Raw genomic sequence first — 20,985 nt, forward strand, 5'->3', positions numbered from 1 at the left:
CGGCTTTCGTCGAATCGAACGGTGAGCTGCTACACTCGGATGCCGGAGGACTAAATGGGTTAATTACTGACTGCGCGGCGTAAATCTTCGTCAGTCGACATTCATCGTAAATATTCGCAGGCGTTTCCCCGTGACTTGAATGTCAAAGCGTCTGCCAATAATTGTCCAGTCGTTGCCCGCGGGGAGAGACGGCTTAACGAGCACGCGCTGCTATGCCAAATAGGACAAATTGCACCATAAGGCACAAACCGATCGCTTCTGGCCTTTCGTTCCGTTTCGGGATTCGCCTAACCGACGACCTCGATATTTCGAACAGCACGAAAAATATCTGCTCCCTTGGCTCGTCGGTTCATTCGGGAATCAACCGGAAGGGGAAGTAATTGTTGATCAAGCAAACAGAAAAATGAAACAAAGCAGCGATATCAGAGAACGCTTCCGTCCCCTAATCTTTCGTTTCCGCTCAGGTTAGACCAATCGACGCGTAAAAGTGGCTTCCACAAAAGCAAGTCGGCCGTATCTTTCTCTCTTTTCGTGATAGAAAATCAGCACAGCGCGAAAGCAATCGTGCGGCTTTTTCAACCGTAGTCACCGCGAGCGATTTTCACGGGTATCTTGGCAGGACCGATGGCTCCGGGCGATCACCGAGTCAAGCAAACAAACGAAAGCATTTCGGAACACGGGGGTGGCTTCTACCCTCTTGTTGCTCGTTATTTTTTTCTTGAAACTCGCTCATTGCGTTCTTGGCCAGGCCAACGAAGCGGAAAAGGCAGAAAGCGTACCGAGAGCCCGTCCCCGAGAATAGAGATACGTGGTAAAGAGGAACTAAAGGAAATTCCTGGCAGGAGAGCGGTTTGAATCGTCGACGACTGGAGCAAAGGGCGCTCGGAGAAACGAAATATTCCATCTGAACCACGCGAAGGATTTTAAAAGACCTTTGGACGAAGAATCCTGGGATAATGGAGATGTCGACGTTCCTCTCGTTTCAAGCAAAAAAGAGTATCCAGATATCTCTCTTTGGTATCTTTTAGTGTAAGTTTTCTCGTTCGTAAGAGTTCCATTCGAAAGAGAAGTCTTCGCGAGACAAGCAAAAACGTCCGTCACTGGTCAGACCAGGCGGCACAACATTTTTCCAAAACAAAATCGTTTATTACCACAGCATTGGAACAAGTTCTATTCAAACTGATTTCAAACGACCGTGAGTGCAATTCTTCGTGCAATAAAAATCATTTAAACACTCCAACCAGGTTACGGATTATTTGCATCTCACCGGGCTGCTTCGAGCACATTTAATGGCTCTAAAAGCGTTAAACTCCTCGATAATCGTAAACCATCCTAACGACGACTGCTTCGAAAAGTTTCTTCTAAAAATCATCGTAGCAATCGGAAGAAGAAAGTCGATCTTCGAGTAAAATAATTTGATGCTGAAACGAAGGGAAGTCACGGTTGCACCGTAGAAAATAAGCGAAGAAGGAAGAAAGTTCTCGAGATTCGAGCAGCGAAGAAGATAGCCGTGAAATAATATCCCGCGAAAGTTAACGCGATCCCAACTCGTTCGCGCGTTTAATTACATTTATGCGGTGAATCTCGTGGCCTCTCATCATTGTCTTTCGTTTATTCACGAACGGTCAGCAAAAAGACGACGCCACGACGCTTCCATATTCCACATAATTTTTCTTCTTTATCTCTCTCTCTCTCTCTCTCTCTCTCTCTCTCTCTCTCTCTCTCTCTCTTTCTCTCTCGATTATGCTCACTGTTCTTTCTACCTTGATTTTCGATATTGCGATCGTTTTTCGATATCGTTTCGCTCGAATAGAGGATCAAATCCTCGTTGATGGCGTTCCATATAGAAAATGCTGAATAGCGACGATTTTCCTAGCGCATTTCGGTATTCTTATAATTCCTACCGAGAAATTACCTCGGATTCTTTCCTTCTACGCTCTCTAGGATTTTCTACTCTTACGATACAACGATATGAAAGAGATATTTTTATGTATTCATATTTCATGAAAAACCGAAATTTATAGAACGGCCGATCAAGTTGCCGCGAAAATGCGGAGTTCGTTTCACGACAGAGAAACTTCACCGTGGCAACTGTTTACTTATGGAAGCTTCTCTCAAATATTTGTTTATCCTTAGCCGACTGAACTCGGGTGCTACGTGCAAAATCGATCTCGAAGGTTAGATCGCTGGTATAAAATGGACAACTTCGTCGGACTTGTAGGTTTCCCGTCCAATCTATTTATTTGCATGGTACGAACGTCCATCCGATATCATTACACTTCCGTTCACGTTGATGCTATCGATAAGCTACTTTGACGATTTTCCAACTTCCTTCGCAAAGTTACGTTTGCTCGGATTCCACGTTCTCCCTTGTATCGTTTAATCCTCACCACGTAACCAAAATAAAATTTAAACCCAAAAAATATTCCATACGATTCGGCTGATAATACGACTGCCACAAAGACAATTTTATTCTTTCCATCTTATCGTTGAAAACTGCAAAGATCGACAGTTGTCTAGCTCGGTGAAATTCGCGTTAAAGCAGACGATGGTACGGAACGAACAACAGACACAATATCAAAAGTTGGTGGCAGTTGTTCTAAAATCGGAACTCGTTCCCGACCGGCAACGTGACGAAAACGAAAGGCAGAAAGGGCGGGGCAGATGTAGAGAAAAGGAAGGATCCGTCAGTGTCCGAAACCGCGAATCAGAACGAACGTGGCCATGCATATGTAGATGCGATGTATCTGCATTGCAGATTTGACCGGGCCGCGAAAGAAAGCGAGCTCTGATTTCAGGACTGCGAATTGTCGGGAAACTGTCCTCCCCGCCTCCTAATTTGCAAAAACTTCTCCGTTGATCTTTGACTCGGTGAATTTCGCGCGCCTTAATGCGGCCCGGCAGTTGCCTGTGGTTTTTCCATCGACTTCGTTTCGTCGATTTGACTGCGCTCAAAGAACGGTATTTAGCGAAACGAGAATCGGATATGCAGAGTTTTGTCAGACGGTTCGAGAGTTGTGCCCCTGATGCTCGTAAAATGAAACTGTGTAAGAAGATATTAAGGTTTTCGAATAGCTAACGGCACAGAATTGCACAAGTTTGAGTCGTTTCAAAATATATCGATATAATCATGATAGTCGTTTGTAATTACAGAAAGTTCGAAATGTTCCGCTCCAAACATAATACATTCGTTAAATGTGTATTTGAATAATTTAAAAATTAGCGGCTGATATAGCGCGGAAATTTTCTGCGTCACGAAACGCTTCGTCCTCTGTTTCCTGTGTCTCGAGGAGGTTAATACACACTTTGTCTGCTGAGTCAATAGTAATCGAGACATTGCAACAGACGTTTGTAACATACGGACGATAAAACTTTGCAAACCCTCCACTATAATTCTTCCAACTTTAACGCGAAAGAATCGTCTACTTTAGCGAACGACGCGACGACGAGGAGCAACAATCGCCATCAATCAACCCCGCGGAACGGCCGGAAGTTCCTCGACCGCGATCATACTGGCCGCCACTTTATTCGGCCAGCTGTCTCTGTCTCTCGGAGAACACGGGATAGTGGTAATGAACTGAGGGTAGCCGCTGGCCGTCGGCCAAGCCAAACTACCGCTAGAACCTCGAGCTGAACTGTCCGCGAGGAGCCACCGTAAGATTTCTGATCTCGCCGAGCCGTTTAAAAGAAATTACAAATCGGTGACTGGTTTTTCGCAATCCGCCACTTCTGGCCGACTTCTGCGTCAAACTCTGCCAGGCAGGTTACACGGTCGTTCGTCAAGCGGCGCTTGTCGTTTGTGACAGTGAAAAGGGGGACAATTGCCGGCTCATGTCGACGTTCAGACATATCGTGGAAATAAAATCTAATAACACGAAACACCCGAGTTGAGAAACTGCCGGTAAATCGACTAGTTCCCCTTTGATCCGCGTTGATTGAACGCGACACGCGAGTCGTTGGATTACTCGAAAATAATGGCACGATCGAGCAGGCCCGTTTAACATTTCCAAGAGCAATTTGTCGGAGGAAACGTAGGCCGCGGCCGAACCGGGATTTTTGTGTCAAGACGCTCGATGGTCTCTTCAACTTTAACGAGAACAATTGCAGGTAACTGCTCCAGGGAGGAAATAGTGGGGCTCCGCATACAAAGATAAATCGTGGGCGGCTCGAATGAAAATGTATTCAAGGCTTAATGGGTGCTCGATCAAATTGACCGGTTTAGCGAATCGGAAAACGAAAGCATCGAGGATAATCGGTGACTTCCATTTGACGATTAAAGGCCCCAGGCAAGTAAAGCCAATCGTAGCCGTCATTAGCATCCGCGATAGCGGAGCGCCTCTCGAGCTTGTTCTTTGATGTTCGTGCTAATAAAATATCGGTGGCTGAGTAAAAATAGCTACGCGGTTTCATCGGAATATAATTTCAATACCGACGGGTTACTCGTTCGCGTCCTTTTTTAGATCCTAACAGAACAACGTCGTTAATTTTCTTGTTTCCGGCGATTAAAATACGATAGCGTTGTTCTAGCTGATTATAGAACGCGATGCTGTCGGACAATTATCGAGGAACGTATATTTCTAGGAAACTCCGGCTATCGTCCCTTTTCATCGTGCAATGTAAGTGTGATACAAACATTTTTACAACACTATTACGCTAAGAGCTAAGAAGCAAGCTACTTTGCACAATCAATTCGAACAATTGATGGAATACGATTAATTAACGAAGCGACATCCTGGCCGGTTACCGCGACGTCCTTGTAAATAGAGGAAACATTGCGGTAGTACAACGTGCCGAGAAAATCTTCAACACTCGTACCGCGTGAAAATAGAAGCTAGACAATGCAACGACTAGACTATTTCTGTTCGAGAGCTAAATCGGGCATCGGGAGAATCCAGAAAGACTAGTCGAGAAGTAGGACTCGGTCGAGCATTGATTCCGGTGAAACAGGTTGTTGAATTTAAATCGAAACGTTATTTTTGCTTCTTTCTATTTTCATAGGCGATTCATAGAAATTCAGTAGCTTGAAAATACCCGAAAGAAATCAGGAATTTCAACAGCTGTCTTTCTACGTCGAAATACTCTCACCTACTCCATTTTCTTCAGCCATGAACTCGGCCCGTTCTAATCGATTGGTCGCATTCCTGGCTACCAGTGACACCCAGTAAGATAACCACACAGCACGACGATATAGCCCAATTCGATCGGATTATATAACGTCGAATTAACTTTCGTCATTACGCGGTTGCAATGGAGAACGCTCAACGGCCGCACTTTGAATTAGACACCGCAATTTCTCGGAAATTGTCGGATCATCGTAAACAGAGATGTTCTATTTATATTCGAAGGTGAAATTGAAACTAAGCGAAAGCAGAACCTTTTGGCAGAAAGACTCGCGTTGGTAAAGATGACCTTTGGCAAAATTAATCGTAATGTCCGTTCAGGGAGAACGCCGGTGCTGCAAGGAACAGAAGCTTAAATCCACCAGGTGGTTGACCCAACATTTACATTTTGCCTGTAAAATATCTCGTCTCTGATATCGAAACCAAAACTATCTCTAACTTTAATCCTATCTTCTACGAATGAATTTTAAATTGTCGTTCGATCGATCGTTAGATATCACGGATGAATACAGCAGCGGACGTTGAAGTGTGAAATACAGCGGTCGAATTGAAAATATCAAAATCGCCCGTGTATCGTGACCAACGGAGGTACAAGGAGGAAAATCCTCGATGTCTGTTTGAAAGTTTGCCATGCTATGGCCTTGGGGCCGGGCAACTAGGTCCAAAGACAACATCCAACAATATCGATATCCAGTGTACCAGAATAAAGTGAACAGTCCGTGGCGCGAATAGTGACACAGCTATTTGTGGATACGCCAGGCGTATGTATATACGAGAAAAACGGACGAAAACATATCGCGAAACACGAATCGCGTACTTAAGCGCGTCCACGATACACCAAGACGCGCGATCTGTTCCTTTATCATCCTTTACGACACGGAAATCTCTGTCGAAACTTCCCTCCCAACTTTCATTTTCAGTGCGTTCGAATAAAAATAAAATCTCCATTTCCATAAGACGTAAATTAACGTTAATCGGATCCGTTTTCGAATCGTTCTACTCATCGACGGTTCGTTGAATTACAGCTAGATCGGGCCGGAATTAAGGTCGAATTAAATTTCGACCGAACCAAGCTCGTTCGCGATAACACGCGTTACCGATAACAGATTAACAACGCGAGGATAGATGGCCCACGATTCTAACGACGAATCGGCGCGCCATTTTCAATACGACGATATATGTGTGGATCGGCTGTATCGTATCGATAAGGAGACGCGTAAAAAAATCACACTCACCCTTTGCGCCTTTCGCTTGTCAGCCCGCTGATTCTGGTGATATATTCGGCTGAAATTACTGACGATAACAGGCACCGGTAAAGCGATCACAAGGACACCGCTGAGAGAGCATACACCCCCCACGATTTTTCCCGCGATCGTTTTCGGAACCATGTCACCGTACCTGTAACACACAAGCAATTCCAATTTATTAATATTATAAATTATCTTATAATCTGTAATACAATAATGGACTGATAAATTGGTGTTTAATAAATCTACGTTTAAGACACGTTGAAAAACTTGCGTTACTAGTATCTTTGACGAAAGATAAATGAGAACGCAATAATCATTGACACAGTCGCAGAAACTTTCGAATAAATCGACTACCTTCTGCTCGAAATCATTTTTCAAAGAACGAATGCGTCGAAGCTATAAGGGAACATAGCTCCTGTATGACGATAGACGGACCGTTTCCCTTCACTCGATATTTTTCCCACGTAAACCTTCCTCCTACTTGTCAACCACACTTTGTTGCGTATTTGTTGCATTTCTCGATATCCTTTCGCTCGGTTATATCAAAAACATTTCTAGTGCAAGCCGTTGCAGTTGACAAACTCTGAGATTGCATACTAACCGTCTGTAACTTAACAAAGTCTTGTAGAACTGCGAATCGTTATAATTGGTGTTAGAAACAGCGTAAGAAATAGGTCGAAATTATCCAAGTACGAAAGAAACTTTGTTCCTACTTTTTAACCATCTCCAGGAACGCGTTTAATTGGAAAATTTCTGCCCCGCTGTCTGCATAATTACATAGTTGTTTCACGACCGCGAGTATCGCTATGAACCACCGCTGGCACGATTTATAAAATAATTTGCATCGTGATTTTCGCGTCGATAGCAGAAAAGAGAAGAGAAGAAACGAGGAATGAAACTTTGCAGGGGAAAAGTTTGTGCATTCGCGAAAGTAGCTACGAAGCCTCATTCCGAGCGTTACACTTTCAATTTCAATTTTTTGTGGATTGCATTAAACGGATAAAAGAAAACGGGCAAAGGAAGAAAGAAGAAGGGAAAAACGACAAATTCACGATATCCCGTAAAGATTACGAGCGGCTTTTCTCGTCGAGCATACCACGATAAAACTTTTCTACGGCTATACGTGCCCCAAAACGTGGTTGCCCATCCCCCTCGATGCTTTTCACGGGTTGATACAGTTCAAATTCACATTGGCTGACTGTTTCAATTTTTCAGTCGGAAATTACACCAACCGTGCATTTTTTATCGACCTCTTTCCTCTTTCACCCCTTTTTTTCAAACTCACCCTTTTGTTTTACCTCGGGCGAGAAATTATTTTAGTAAAACGAAATCTGCTTCCAAAAGATCTCCTAAATGTTCCAAATGAAATCGGGCAAGTCGAGCGAGAAAACTTGGCAACTGGAATGTTTGTAGCAGGATCGTAGACGTCTCGATCCGTTGACTAAGGAGAAGAAGAATATAGTAAAATCGATACAGACGCCGCGCACTGTATATGAACTAGTCGTGCTTAATGTCCTGTCTCGCGGAGGCAAGCAACGCCGCAAGCTTGCACCGCAAACGTCGAGTCTGCTTGACAGAGGCCTGGCAACGCGATGTCTGACTATGACGTCTTATTCCACTGCACGAGTGAAAATTCACTCGAACTGTCTCGGCGCATCGGCGTTTATAATTCCATGTTCAAAGCTGGAACAACGCATCGCGCAGCATCCGGATTTTATTTTTTAATAGGAAATGGCAACCGTTATACATTTATAAACAATGAAATAATAAAGGAATAAAATGTGCGGCTGTCAGCGGGGATATTAAACTGTTCAAAATGCAAACGAGGGATTTATACGTGACCGTCGAAATGGGGACGCGGAACAATTTTGACGAGTGACGTTGATCAAAATTAAATTGAAAAAGAATGAATAGATTCGCGCTGAAACTAGCGGGTATTCGATAAAACATAAATATAACGCAATAAAGCGAATGATCTCTAAAATTTCGAAATGGAATCAAGTAATTTATCGAATTAGCGATGCGAAATGGGGAAACTCGGTGAAATTTCGAGAGGAGAATTGGTCGTCCGTTGAGGATGAAGGAGGTGCTTAATTGAAAAATGATCGATAACGCCGAGGAGAGAGGCACGAACGAAGCTTCATTTAAATAAAAGAATGATAAATCGAACAGTCTGATTGATATTGTCGAGGGAACGACAAGCAATTTCAGAGTCCGGATGTATGGTCAAAAAATAACGAAAAATAAAAAATAACGTACACGCCTATAACGAATATAGGAGTACTTTTTCCAAGCGTCCTCATCTGAATGATGATTTGGTGGGACTATACGAGGCCATTTTTCCGTGGAAGATACGATCGACCGTATGGTTTCTGTCGTCAGGTGCCTATATTCCCACGGAATAATCTAGCTCATTCATATTTCTTAAACAGGTGCGCCTCGCATACTATGAAAAATTACGATAAATTCACCAACACTTTCTTCGCTCGGTGCAGCCATACTCGACACAATTTTCACGTGACCCTGGTAAAAGTAGTTGGGTTAAATCGATGTGCCGTTAATGACTGATCGACGATCGCGTCTCGATTTTTATAAAGCCTCGAAAAATTGGGAAATGGCCGGGCAAATTGGAAACGTCACGTTCACGTAGCCACGCAAACCGATCGCACGATCGAAGCTTGAAGGAACGAAGTGCCTTTCAAATAAATAAAACCGCCGGGCACGAAATTCGATTGTCAAACTTTGGTGAATTTATTGGCATTTCATCGAATGGCACTCGGTGACAGATACAATCGGCGTTTCCAGTCGGCTTCTGAGAGCTGAGGGCTACTCGTCCCAACGAGACATCAGAAGAAACGGAGAAACTTGAAAAGGGAAACTTTGACACAAGAAAAGGACAATGAACCGTCAGCTCGAATAGGGTGGCAGGTAGTGGATCGTGCTGAAAATTTGGAATTCTTTCGGTCCTGAGTGAAATTTTATAGCAGACATGCCGATAGCAACGGAAATAGAAACATATTGGAGAAGAAATTCGCACGACCCTTTTGAATCTTAGCGAACTTTCCATTTCCTTCGTTTTCGATAAACTCATGGGAATACCGAGAAGGTCTCGCGCCTAAATTTCCATATGAATGAGAATTTGAAGAAGATTTGTATATTTCATCAAATATTTGTAGCATTAAAATTCTTTTATCGAGTAAATCTACTCGTCTAAAAACACCATCAACCACTTTCTTAAAATAAATTGCTTACCCACGCCGATAAATCGGCAAACTTGACAAAAAATATGATCAGAGGAAAACGTAGTTTAGCTGGTGCGAGGAGGAAAAGAAGAAAAAGAAGCTGCACGAGAAAATCACAAAGGGTGTTAGAGGTTTATCGATGCAGTCGAGCCCTGGTGCTATTCATCAGAGAGGGGAGCGCAAAACAAAGACAGGAATCATTGAAAGCTGGGGGCTGCTAAAGGGGCGATAAGCATGGATTCCCGCGGTCGTAACGTATTTGTGCCGGCACGCATTAGTGGCCGGCGGTTTCCACGTAATTACGGCTGGTTGCAGCATACGAGCCGCATATGTAGGCCGCTGCATTATTAAAAAGAGAACCGTGTATACTAATTGGCGAGCGACGAAGGCGGCGCTCGTTACTCCCGCTTTGCAAATCCACCGACCAAGCAATTCATCGGAGCTCGTACAAGTTGGCTGGCTGGCCGAAGAAAGACACTTGAATTATTCCGCAAATGCTACAAGCTAAGGTCCTGGCAAGCGTGGAAGGTCGATCTTTGTTGATCTGTTTTCTGAATAAATCATTCAATGTTTATTAAACATTGGTCTGAGTCTTATTTCAGCTTCGGTACGGTACAACTTCATCGATGTAAGTCGATCGAGAAAGCAACGGTTCATACAGTAGGAATTTGCTGAGTTTTCTTGTCACTCGTAATTTTTAACTCGACTAATATGAATTCGTGTTTGTGGACGTGGATTCGATCATATAATCAGATATTAATTAAAATGTTCTTCCCATAAATGGAGTATTACTGTAGATCAAAGAACACGATATCCTCACGACATAGACCCAGAACAGTTTTAGACTAGAAACAATCACTGCAGAAGCCAGATCGTTCATCAAACATTCAAGGAACGATTTCACTAATGCCGGTTTCGAGGGTCACCACGCTGCTTTTAATTGGACGAGGTCAACTAACAGAGAAATAGAGAGGGAGAAGTTAGAGAAGGCAAGATGAGGAATCGAGCAAATCGGGCAAACGTTCGGCGAGGCTATGAAAATCCAGGAGGCGACCGCGATCCGGGTCGACGTGTTCCAACGATGTATGCCGAATTAGTTGACGGCACGCCGGCATCCAGATCCCGCGGGATGGAACGAAACGACGACGTGCATGTCCCGGAAGGACCCCAGGAAACTGCGACATAATTCGATAAAGCGGCCCGGGGTCTGCTGAGAGCGACTACGATCGAGGATTGGCCCGCTGGCGATGTTCCATATTACGCTCGCTCGAGCGACGCTTTTCGAACGAGATGCCACTTAGAAAATAGTGGTAATACGGCCGAGCAAAAACATGGAAATCGACCGAATTATCACCGTCGGAATAGATCCGGTTCAGCCATTCCGTTTCTTCGTTTGCCTCTCTCACCCAACGATCGATCGACTTTCGATTTATTTAGCAATCCGATCACGCGCCGTTGTTTATCGTTTGCGGAAACGTGCCAGCTTGCGCAAAAGCTTTTCATCCAGTGTTTATTTTCTTTTTCTTTAGTATTTCGGGATCTGGATTTTCGTTCCAATTGCAACTTTCCTATCAAATGGGCGATAAGCTTTCTCCTTTGTATAACGTCGCCGCGTATGAATTGCCTCATTAAGCGTTAGAATTTTACATTTCTAACATAGAATGGTTTGAACTTGTGTGCTGACACAAAATGGTACAGAGGGATCTATTGTCTTGCTTGATATACGAAGGTAAATGTGGAACAAAATCGCCTCGTATGATAAATCTAGCTTATATTTCATCTGTGGTACTAGTTGAATATTTTCCACTTCCATGCAGCTGTAGCATCGTTAACAAGGACGACACGTGTTTTCACGGACAAGTTCTTCTTTAGTGCTGTTCACAATGAACGAGAAAATAACTAAGCACGGCTGGCTACCGGTTTTTGTCGACGAGTAGAAACAGGCGATCGGTCTGCTCGACGAAATCGATGGGGCAAAAAGCGTTGGGAACCTTCTGACCGTATTAAAAGTTAATTAAACTGCACTCGACTTTCCAAGTCATTTCCACGAAGACACCGGATTACCTTCGTGTTCTCGTCGAAAGAAACTTGCAGTCAGAGAAATGCGATTTGCAAATTTTCAAGAACTTCTCGTATAATGTTCCATGCTATTCAGAATTTTTCAATTTAATTTACCTACTTTAAAGACGCTGAAAACACCAGCTTCGATCAATTCCTCGCGAACGAACCTCTCCAACGACAATGTTCGTTCCTTAAGAAATAAGCTCGTAATAATCGACCATACCCACGATCGAGCAGATCGTAAAATAAGGGTAAACGCGTTCGCAGCTTATTGGAGAACGAACGATCGGGTTGCCAGGCTTTTTCTCCTGGAATTAATGGAAAGTTGAAAAAAAAGACGCCGGATATAATTACCCCGTAAATCGTGCCGCGCACGTTCTTCGAATTAGAAGGAAAGGAGAAGGTTAGTCGGCAACCTCCACGATCCCGACCTGATTTCTTTATTCGTCCTCCCCTCGAATCAAAGAAACGAGGATCGTCGAAGGGGCAGACAAGCGCAGCAGAGAGAACTGCTTTTCCACACCGACGAATTCGATCGTTCCGTCTTTGAGCGGACAAGCACCGACAACTGAAACTTCAACCCCGCTCCAAAGAAGTTCCTCTTCTCGTTTCGTTCTCCTTTCTTAATTTTTTCCCCTTTTTTTCAGAGTTTCCTAAAATACGATAACTTTTCTGCCTCGAGACGCGATCAAACCGATCGAAGACCATTGAAACGGAAATGCATCTCCGAGTAAAGTAGATCGAACGACGACTATTCGCATTAAAATTTTTATCCGAACCCAACCATTGAGAGAATTGCTACCGTCTCTTGATTTTTCCGTTTCTCTCTGACATCATTTTTCATCGTTGGGCAAAGGAGCAAAGACGTTCCGTAAAGCTTAAAATTTTAGGGGAATTACACGCTCGATTAGCGAATGACTCGAGAACGGTTTATTTTCGCGACATCTGGTTTCGCCCGAGCGAGAACAATTTGGACGATCGTATCGCGACGATTACGGGAAAATTGATGTCCTTGAGCGAGAGAGCAGAAAGTCGGAAAAAGATATACGACGATCGAACTATGAAACTACGAGGCGGTAAAGTTATTAAATGTTAATTAATTACAGATTTTCGATTACAGTGGGAAGAATTGCCCCTCTCTACGGACTTCGTAAAGGACTTTAACGATTCAAAGCCTCAGACGACGGAATATCCATTATGAGAAAGAATCTGAAACGTTTTGCGACTCGATTAATTCCAATCAAGACACTGGTTGCCAAAGATTATTCGACATGCTCGCATGTAACCATGGATACAACAGAATAGATTCAGTCTATGCGCGTGTACCTGTACCAAGGTGCATTAAAACCTACCGTGAAAATGGCTTAATGAACTTTGGAAAACCGATCGCGTCGAGTAATTCGTTTAAAACGAGTTTCGCGTTGCGGAACGACATACTTCCGGCGGCGAAGCACATCGCACTGTCGTTACGTGCTTCTTTAATTTTTCTTAAGAAAAATCCACTCTGTTTTCCACTGTTTCATTAATAATCCACATAAACGCGATGCCGAGTTAATTTCATCTCACTTTAAATACATAAAGCTTCGTTATCGTCTCTGAACGTGCGCGAGCGAAAGAGAAAACACGTAACTCGTTCAATGCAGCCTCGCTAACAGTCGTGGCTGGGGAAAAAAAGAAAAGAGGAGGATATTTTCCACGGTTGAAGCACGGGGTAAAGCACTGAAAGTAAAGTAACGGCTTATGGTTGCGGAATGGCGACCATTGCGGCAGTTTCAAGGATACGAGAACTCCGAAAACAAAAATCATTTAAGTGAACATGAGATCGTTTTTACGATTGTTCTTTATTGGATACTAAAAATCCTCTAAACTTTTTACGATTCGAATACTCGAATACCCAACGTCGATCGTTTCGCATCCGTGTTTTGAAACGCGTCGTCAACTTTGTCGCACGATTGGGCGGTTCGTTAGCTTCAACGCGTATACTTTACCGTAGTAATAATAGAAACGCCGTGTTGGTCGCGAACCTCGATATATCTTTCGTCGACGCTGCACCGGTTTCTCCACGACTGTTTCGTCGACGGACTAAAATTAATTAGGTTGTGTCATTTCTCCGCGGCAGCATATATTTTCCAATGCTCGACGCGACACGACACCGCGCGATTGATCGTTCCTCCCTGTCGAACGATCTCATTAACTTTAGACGTTTCGTATTCGTTCCTTCGTTCGCTGTCGTCGCTCCGTATAGACAGATTATTTTGTAAGAAAAATCGAGGTTCATCGCGAACCACTTTGCGAATCTGTTCATACTTCGTCGTAGTAAATTCGAAACTGACACATTTTCCTGACCGTAGCCAAGGAAACTGAAATTTGACTAAAGCTGCGCGTTAACGCTAGAACTACTAACCTACATTACATATCCGAAGATATTGTACGTAGATGTTTATAATTAAACCGGTGTAATGAAGATACGTAGGTATTTATAATTACGTTTCTGTTTCAATAGAAGTCATTAGTTTTGCCAAAGGCACTCGGGTGTCTATAGTAATTGCAAAAACAAAAGATTTTGGCAAGTTTGGCAGTTCTAATGTTAAAGCAAGCACACTCAGAGTCGAAGTATTTAATTATTCTATGTATAAAGTTTAGCTATCCAACAAGTTTTGTCGCCTGATGATCAAGCGAAGCAAATTCCGTACGAGACGGTCTCTGTGTTTAAATAGAATACGATACGACGGGGAATTCTAGAACTAGCTAAGATAACACGCTAAATCAAGAACTATTTAGCAAAATATTTTCATACGTCGCGAACCTAAATCTGCTTGCTAAATCTCCGGATCGAAGCTCGTCAAACCAGTAAATATTACCGGAAACCATTTCACCATATTGGCTGTTCCAACGCATTATGGATAAGAGTGGAAATGAAATTGAACGGAAACGAATCCGTAGTTCAAGGAGAACATTCCGATCGCGGGATGAGTCTCTTATTTGTCGCGGACTACCGGGACACGCGACGGCAGAACGAGTTTAGAATCTAGCAAGAACACATGGATCACTAGTGCTATCTTTAGAGAAGCGCGAACGCCGCGAGAATATCTGCCACTTAAACGCGCGCGTTAAGCTCGTCTTAAAGCCGATCGCCGTCGATGAAACGGCAATCGTAAATAATCCGCTTGAGCGGGCTAACGGAATCGCTGGTCGATAATTACCAAAGCCGCCAGGGAATCACGAGAGAGATAGAGGCAGCCAGGCGTATCCATTTTCGCCCAACGATATACGTATCTCTCTGGTAAATCGTTCGCGAGAAAATTCCTCGTGAAAATCAGTCGGCGATTCCGAATTTTTCCAACGAATCATGCTACTCGAAGGCACTCGATACTTTCCAAGAACGAAAGATTCTCGCGCTCCGGAGATCCCTCCAATTAAATTTGCCTGCTATAGCAAACTGATAGCAACGAGGTAGCTTGAAAAATTCGCGAGAGGATAATTTTTTCCCACGGCCTCCCTAGCCGCGTTTTTCTATCCATTGTTCCCTATCGTGCTAACGAGAATCGACCGTAATGCATGGGAATTTATTCGAACGAACGAAAAATGGGGAAAATCAAAAGGAAATAAAAAAAAAATGGTGAAAAATGCGTCGACGAAAAAACCGATGGGGTGGGGAGAGCAACGTGTTTGCTTCTTGTTTGCCGTTTGATAACGTAACTGGTCGATAAAAACGGAGACCGGATCGGTTCTCGAGCTTTGTTCGCGGCCGATGTTCATCGACGAAGCGCATCGCGGGCTCTTTCATCGGCCGCAAATGGAACAGTCGCAGCAGCCCGTGTAATGAAAGTGTCATAAAATTAAAAGAGCCTCAATGGGAAAACATTTCCGATCGTATTGTGTATCGGCGCTGGTAAACCGCTCGTCCCCCGGGAGTTCCGCCACGATACGTCTCGTATCGACCTGGCCGAGGAAATTTTTAGATCCAGCAAAATATAAAAATATAGCCTGGCACGTGGGATAATAAAATGATAGAATATCGACGTTATGTCGTTTAAAGGAGATTGATAGACAAAGTGGTATATGGGTGAGCTTAACGAAGAACATCGCGTATGCAAATCTGGATCGTAAAATACGTACGTATGTATAACAACGTCAGAAAAAATTCTACAGGGTAGATTTACTGAAACCGTTAATTTTATTTTGACGTTCCAGATTCTTTATATAACTGCTAACCAATCAGCTATTAATAGAGCTCCCTTTTGTTCAACCCGCTTCTCTGTCTATCACCACTTCGTTTCTTTTCACACAAAAACGGCCTGACCATTCCACGCCGCGTTCATCGGCGTTCCAAATAAACAAGGGAAAATAAATGAAAATAAATAAGAGAAATAAGAGAAAGATCGCGCGATTGCATATTTTTCAATGAGCAATTCGTTTAAACGGTTTACCAGGGCGATTTATGTGGACACTTATTTTTCGGGTCCGCAGTAGGCGTCGAAGCCAGACCAGGATGCAACGTGCTATTAAAAGACGAACACATCGGCTTTCCAGATTTTCGTAGCGGTCTCCTAGCGCGTGTTGTCCAAAAATAAAGCGCATTCTCACCTTGCGCTCAACAATTCGCGGTGAGACGCCGTCGTCGTCGAGACAGGAGGAAACATCCATCAGGAAGCCGAAAAGCTCGGGGAACATTCGGGAATCGTAGGCGAAGGAGAGGATAGCGATAGAACCGAAATAGAAAGTCATGGCCTGTTTCTCAACGTGAATTATTACCTGTCTCGAATTTTCGATTCGAACTTGACGAATCTGCTTTCGTTCCAGCATCAAGCGGACATTAACGACGTTCTTCCTACAATCGAGACACCTAATTCTGAATAGAATAATCAGACTTTTTTCGAGGGAAGAAAAGAAGCGTGAAAGGGATGAAACAATCTCGTCGTGACGTTGAAATTTTTAACAAGATGTATCGCGACAGGGCGACAAGGGAAAAATATTTGAGGGAATTTCGGGGACGAAGACAAAGCACCGTCGCACAATTTCTCGTCTAACGATGACAAATGGCTCGCTCGTGTGTTTTTCCAAAGTTCGTGAAATTTTTGAAAATGATGAAATCGAAAGAAACCAATGTAACGGGAGATCTTGCTCCTTTTGCTTGCTTAGAAGTCGTTCGAAGGATTAAAGATGGAGCGAGAAAGAGTCTGGACGGAGAATACGAATCGAGAAATCGTCTCGGATTAAACGAGAGTCGAAACCTATCAGGTCGGGAACCGTTCGCTGAGAGAAAACACAGCGGCTAAACTTAATTCTCTGCGTGATATCTTCGACGAAAGACGCACACATTTCTCGCGAATAAGTAGCAGCACGTGACTTTTCTCGATCCTTTGCGTGCTAACGTTTCATTCGTTTACTACGATGTTGCGAATAAAATTACCATTTCTACCAACTAACATATCATGGACCGAATAAACTGCTTTTTTCGCAATTCCGTGGATTAGAACGTTATATCGCGTCAATAAGGCGAAGTGAAAAGAGTTGGATGTAAAAAAAGAAAATTCTTGGAAAAGAAGCATAAAGGAGCTTTAAGAGACAGTAATGATTCGGATCTCAATGGCGCCTTTTATTTTCGCTCCATTCCGCTGCAATCCACTCCCGCAACGAAATTGTTCTTTCTCTGTTATTTCAATCGTATTAAATCCGTCGGCGTTCGTCTATTCGTCTGTTTCGTACGATGAAAACGACTTTATCTTCCTTATTGCGTTACTCTATTATATGTACCGAGCGTCGTTTTCCACGACGCACGTTCTTTTTAGCCTCTATCCTTCCACGAGGAAACACAAGTCGTACGAATTTGCATTTCGTTACGTATGGCGTGTTGAATTTTAGGCGAAAACGTAAGCGTCGCTCTAACATTCGAGACGCGTAAGCTGGAATATTCGCCTCGATTTAAACGGGTTGCGGGCGAAAATGCGGGACGAAGGAACGCCAGCAACCTCAGAAATATGAAATTCTGTTAATGGAATTTGAAGTAGTACGGTTGAACCAAAGGACCAAGGAAAAATGATTGATGCTCGTCGAAAAAAAAATCTTCCGTCTCACGATACGCCTTATTCTTCAAAATAATTTTCCTTAAAACACGATCTCTTTTATTAATGCTAATAATAGATTTTATCTTTCAGTTTAGACGCCGAGTCTTTCCCTGGCGTGAAATCTCAGATATGATCGTGAATCCTGAGAACTAACAGACGAGACGTAATGAAACCTGGTGCCTAGGTTAGAGGCCGGATAATTCCGTGAACAGATTACGAATAATTGGAGGTTACGCTTCGCGCATCTGCCGCGAGGCGCAACTTGCCTGAATTATAAGCGGCACCAGAACCAACTTCGTGATTAATCGGATTAATCGTCCCAAGAGCATCCAGCTTCGTCCTCGATCCGTCGCGACATTGATTCTCGCCGTACCAGCGTCCTGTATCTTGCCATTTCCTTATCACGTGTCCCTTCTCAGTAAATTGAACGCGCTTTTTCCCACTTCCCTGGCGAACATTTAATCTAAATAAAAGTGAAATTCCGATTATCATCGCCCCTCAGTTTCAAATCTGAATTTATGTACATTGTAGGCGTGTTTATCTCACAAACAGCATTCAGAAATGGAATATAATACGCGTCTGTCTAGCTTCGAGTACCATCGAGTTTCGTAAGTAGTAGGGAGCTACCATGATCAGACCAGTCGAGTGAAACGTTAGTCTGTCAGGGGAGAAACCTATCGACAAGATGAGTAGCCCCAATGGTCGGACTAATGGAAACTGAAATCCGGATCCAACAGTCCGAAAAGACAAACAACAGCCTCTATTATCCGCCGATGAAGCCGAGGAGGCTGTAAGTTCCTCTTTAACAAGGGGATTGATAAATAAAGAAAGAAAACTAGTTATGTGGGTCACGCGCAGGCAATCGTCGTAAAATTATCCAAAGGGCACAGAATAAACAACTGGATCGTTGGTAAAAGGGTATCGCTGAAGAATGTTTACAGGCTGGTAAAACGAGATCGATCGCGTAGGACCGGTGATCCATGCAACAGCGACTTCACCGCGGATAAAGAAAACGCGTCGATCAGCCGCGATCGGCAATGGCTTTATTACATCCCTGTCCAAGCTCGTGCGATAAAGGGTAAGACCAGAGGGAAGGGCGGGTTTGCAAGGAGCAGCTGAAGCTCCATGCACCATCGCTTCTCTTCCTTCCTCCCATTGGTGCAGCCTTCGCTATTTTCATCTCGAACCTGCATGCTATTTATAAATGTCAAGTATTTGCATACGCGTTCTACATTGTACAATTTATGCGTTTCGATTGTAGAACTGGTTTCGCGATGCTTGATCGAAGTTTCCGCGGGCCAAGTTCATAGCTGCCAGAACGCTCAAAAAATTTAATGGCTGTCCATTAAAACCGCGATTCTCGAGAAACTTGTTCTGGAAACGATTTTAACGTGTTTTCTTCGATCGAAATAAAATCAAGGACGCGTCTGAATATTTTACTTTTCACGTTAAGTTCTACTCGGTTGAACTATTTTCTAGTGAAAGAGAGGGAGAAAAAGAGAGAGAGAGAGAAAGAGACCTTTGCAGCCGTTACGCCATTGCACCAGGTAGCTGCTACTTTAACGACGGTGTAATAACCACGTTCGATGAGGCAGAATGATCACTAAAGGGTAGGAGGCTGGTCGGAAAGTCGTCGGGGTTGGGTTTACGTGATTGGGAATTCAAATGGAATCGCAAAGTCTCATTCCACCCTGGCATCGATTAACCCTATTCTCTCCCCATCGCCGTCTCGCGTCTCTCTCGTCCACGCGTATCTCCAAATTCCATCATAATTCACCATGTAGCTCGTGACGCATAACTCGTACGTGTATGCGCTCAGTTATGTTAGCCGCAACGCGTGCTTTTTAACCTGAACACCAAATAGAATTCTTCTTTCTTTTTGTTCTTGCAACAAAATGAGAAGATAACTTGGTTTCCACGCCACTATCATAAATACTGATTTTTATTTTCTAGACAAATTTAAAAAGAAGGGAACATCTCTTTCGATATACGAGTACCGAGTGTCGTTTCGCTTGCCCTACTATGATACTTGAGTTTCAATCAGCAAATATCTATCACCGATGAATCGTAGAACACGGAGCGATTTCCGGAGAACACAGAACGCATTCATTAAATTCACCGTGCCGAAGAGAAATTTAAAAAACACGATGATTCAGCTATGTTCCACGGACATCTTTAATTAATAAATGTCGAAACTGACGCTTCAGATATACTCGGCCATTTTCTGACCCTCCGGAATAGCCCTCTCCTAATTATTGTTCGGCAAGATTGATTACCAATCGGCTCAAGCCAGCGTTTTGGATGCTGGATTCCCGGGAACCTGCGCTTCACGGTTTACGTCACGCGATGAGACTCGAATGAGGATAGCTGGTTACGTGCCCCAAGTTGTTAGAACTTCCGCAGAACCCTCTTAGTATCTCGCGAGCTCCGTACCTTCAAAACTCGTCGAACCTCTTTAACTTGACTGAATTAGAAGTTGTCGAATTTATCAAACTCCGCTACTTTGAACATCAACGTTTGTTATAGTCCTATATATATATATAAATCAATTTCTTCTTCGAAGAACACAGTAGAAGAGATCGAGTTATACAAATATTTCCGACTTTCCATTGATACACTTTTTCCAAAGTTCTCGGTGTTCTCTTAAGGAAATGGAAAACGGAAGACAGCTAAATAAATATAATAAAAATACCTAACGTCTGTATCTTTTTAGAAGACTTCGTTGCTTTTCGAATTTATCAAACTTCGTGATATGGCCAAAATAGGCAGATACAAATGTACCATCTACCACAGAACAAATGTCTGAACGTCGTCATTGTCGATGCTAACGAAAAACAGGCAAAAAATTATAGATCGATAGACAGCAGTATGAAATCCAAAAGAGTTATGCGTTCGTACGACCAGTCTGACAGTCCATTCAAAAGCGTGTTGGTAGATCTAATGGCGATACAGTGATCTGTCCGCAAAATGTTCGGCCCTTTTTTGCCGAAATTTATCGCCCTGCTGCCCTTCCATCAAGAAGGAGGGTCGGCGCCGTTACGTGGCACAATAAAAAATTGAATAAACCTTAGGCGATCGACATAAATTAACGACGAAGCCGTTTCCGGATCGTGCCGGACTTGAGAGGGTATAAAGTTCGAAGAGGATTTACCGCATCGTTCGAGGGTTCTTTGCAGAGGAATTGAATGCAAATGGAACCCATGCTTCTGTCGAGATATTGAGTGGTCGAAGATAAAGAGCAGAT

General features: G+C 43.4%; 1 protein-coding gene across 11 annotated transcripts in view; it reads right to left on the bottom strand.

Moving 5' to 3' along the window:
* LOC126919614 (potassium voltage-gated channel protein Shal) overlaps positions 1-20,985 on the bottom strand; it is a 116,662-nt gene that overhangs the window by 70,673 nt on the left and 25,004 nt on the right. For all 11 annotated transcript variants that reach the window (XR_007711722.1, XR_007711724.1, XR_007711723.1 and 8 more), the window contains exon 2: positions 6,356-6,518. Coding sequence is in view for 5 of the 11 variants with exons in the window: in XM_050729058.1 (XP_050585015.1) it covers positions 6,356-6,518 (163 nt within the window). In the remaining 6 variants the exon portion in view is untranslated. The remainder of the gene's footprint in view (positions 1-6,355; positions 6,519-20,985) is intronic.

This window comes from Bombus affinis, chromosome 8, assembly GCF_024516045.1.
Source record: "Bombus affinis isolate iyBomAffi1 chromosome 8, iyBomAffi1.2, whole genome shotgun sequence".
Lineage (NCBI taxonomy): Eukaryota > Metazoa > Arthropoda > Insecta > Hymenoptera > Apidae > Bombus > Bombus affinis.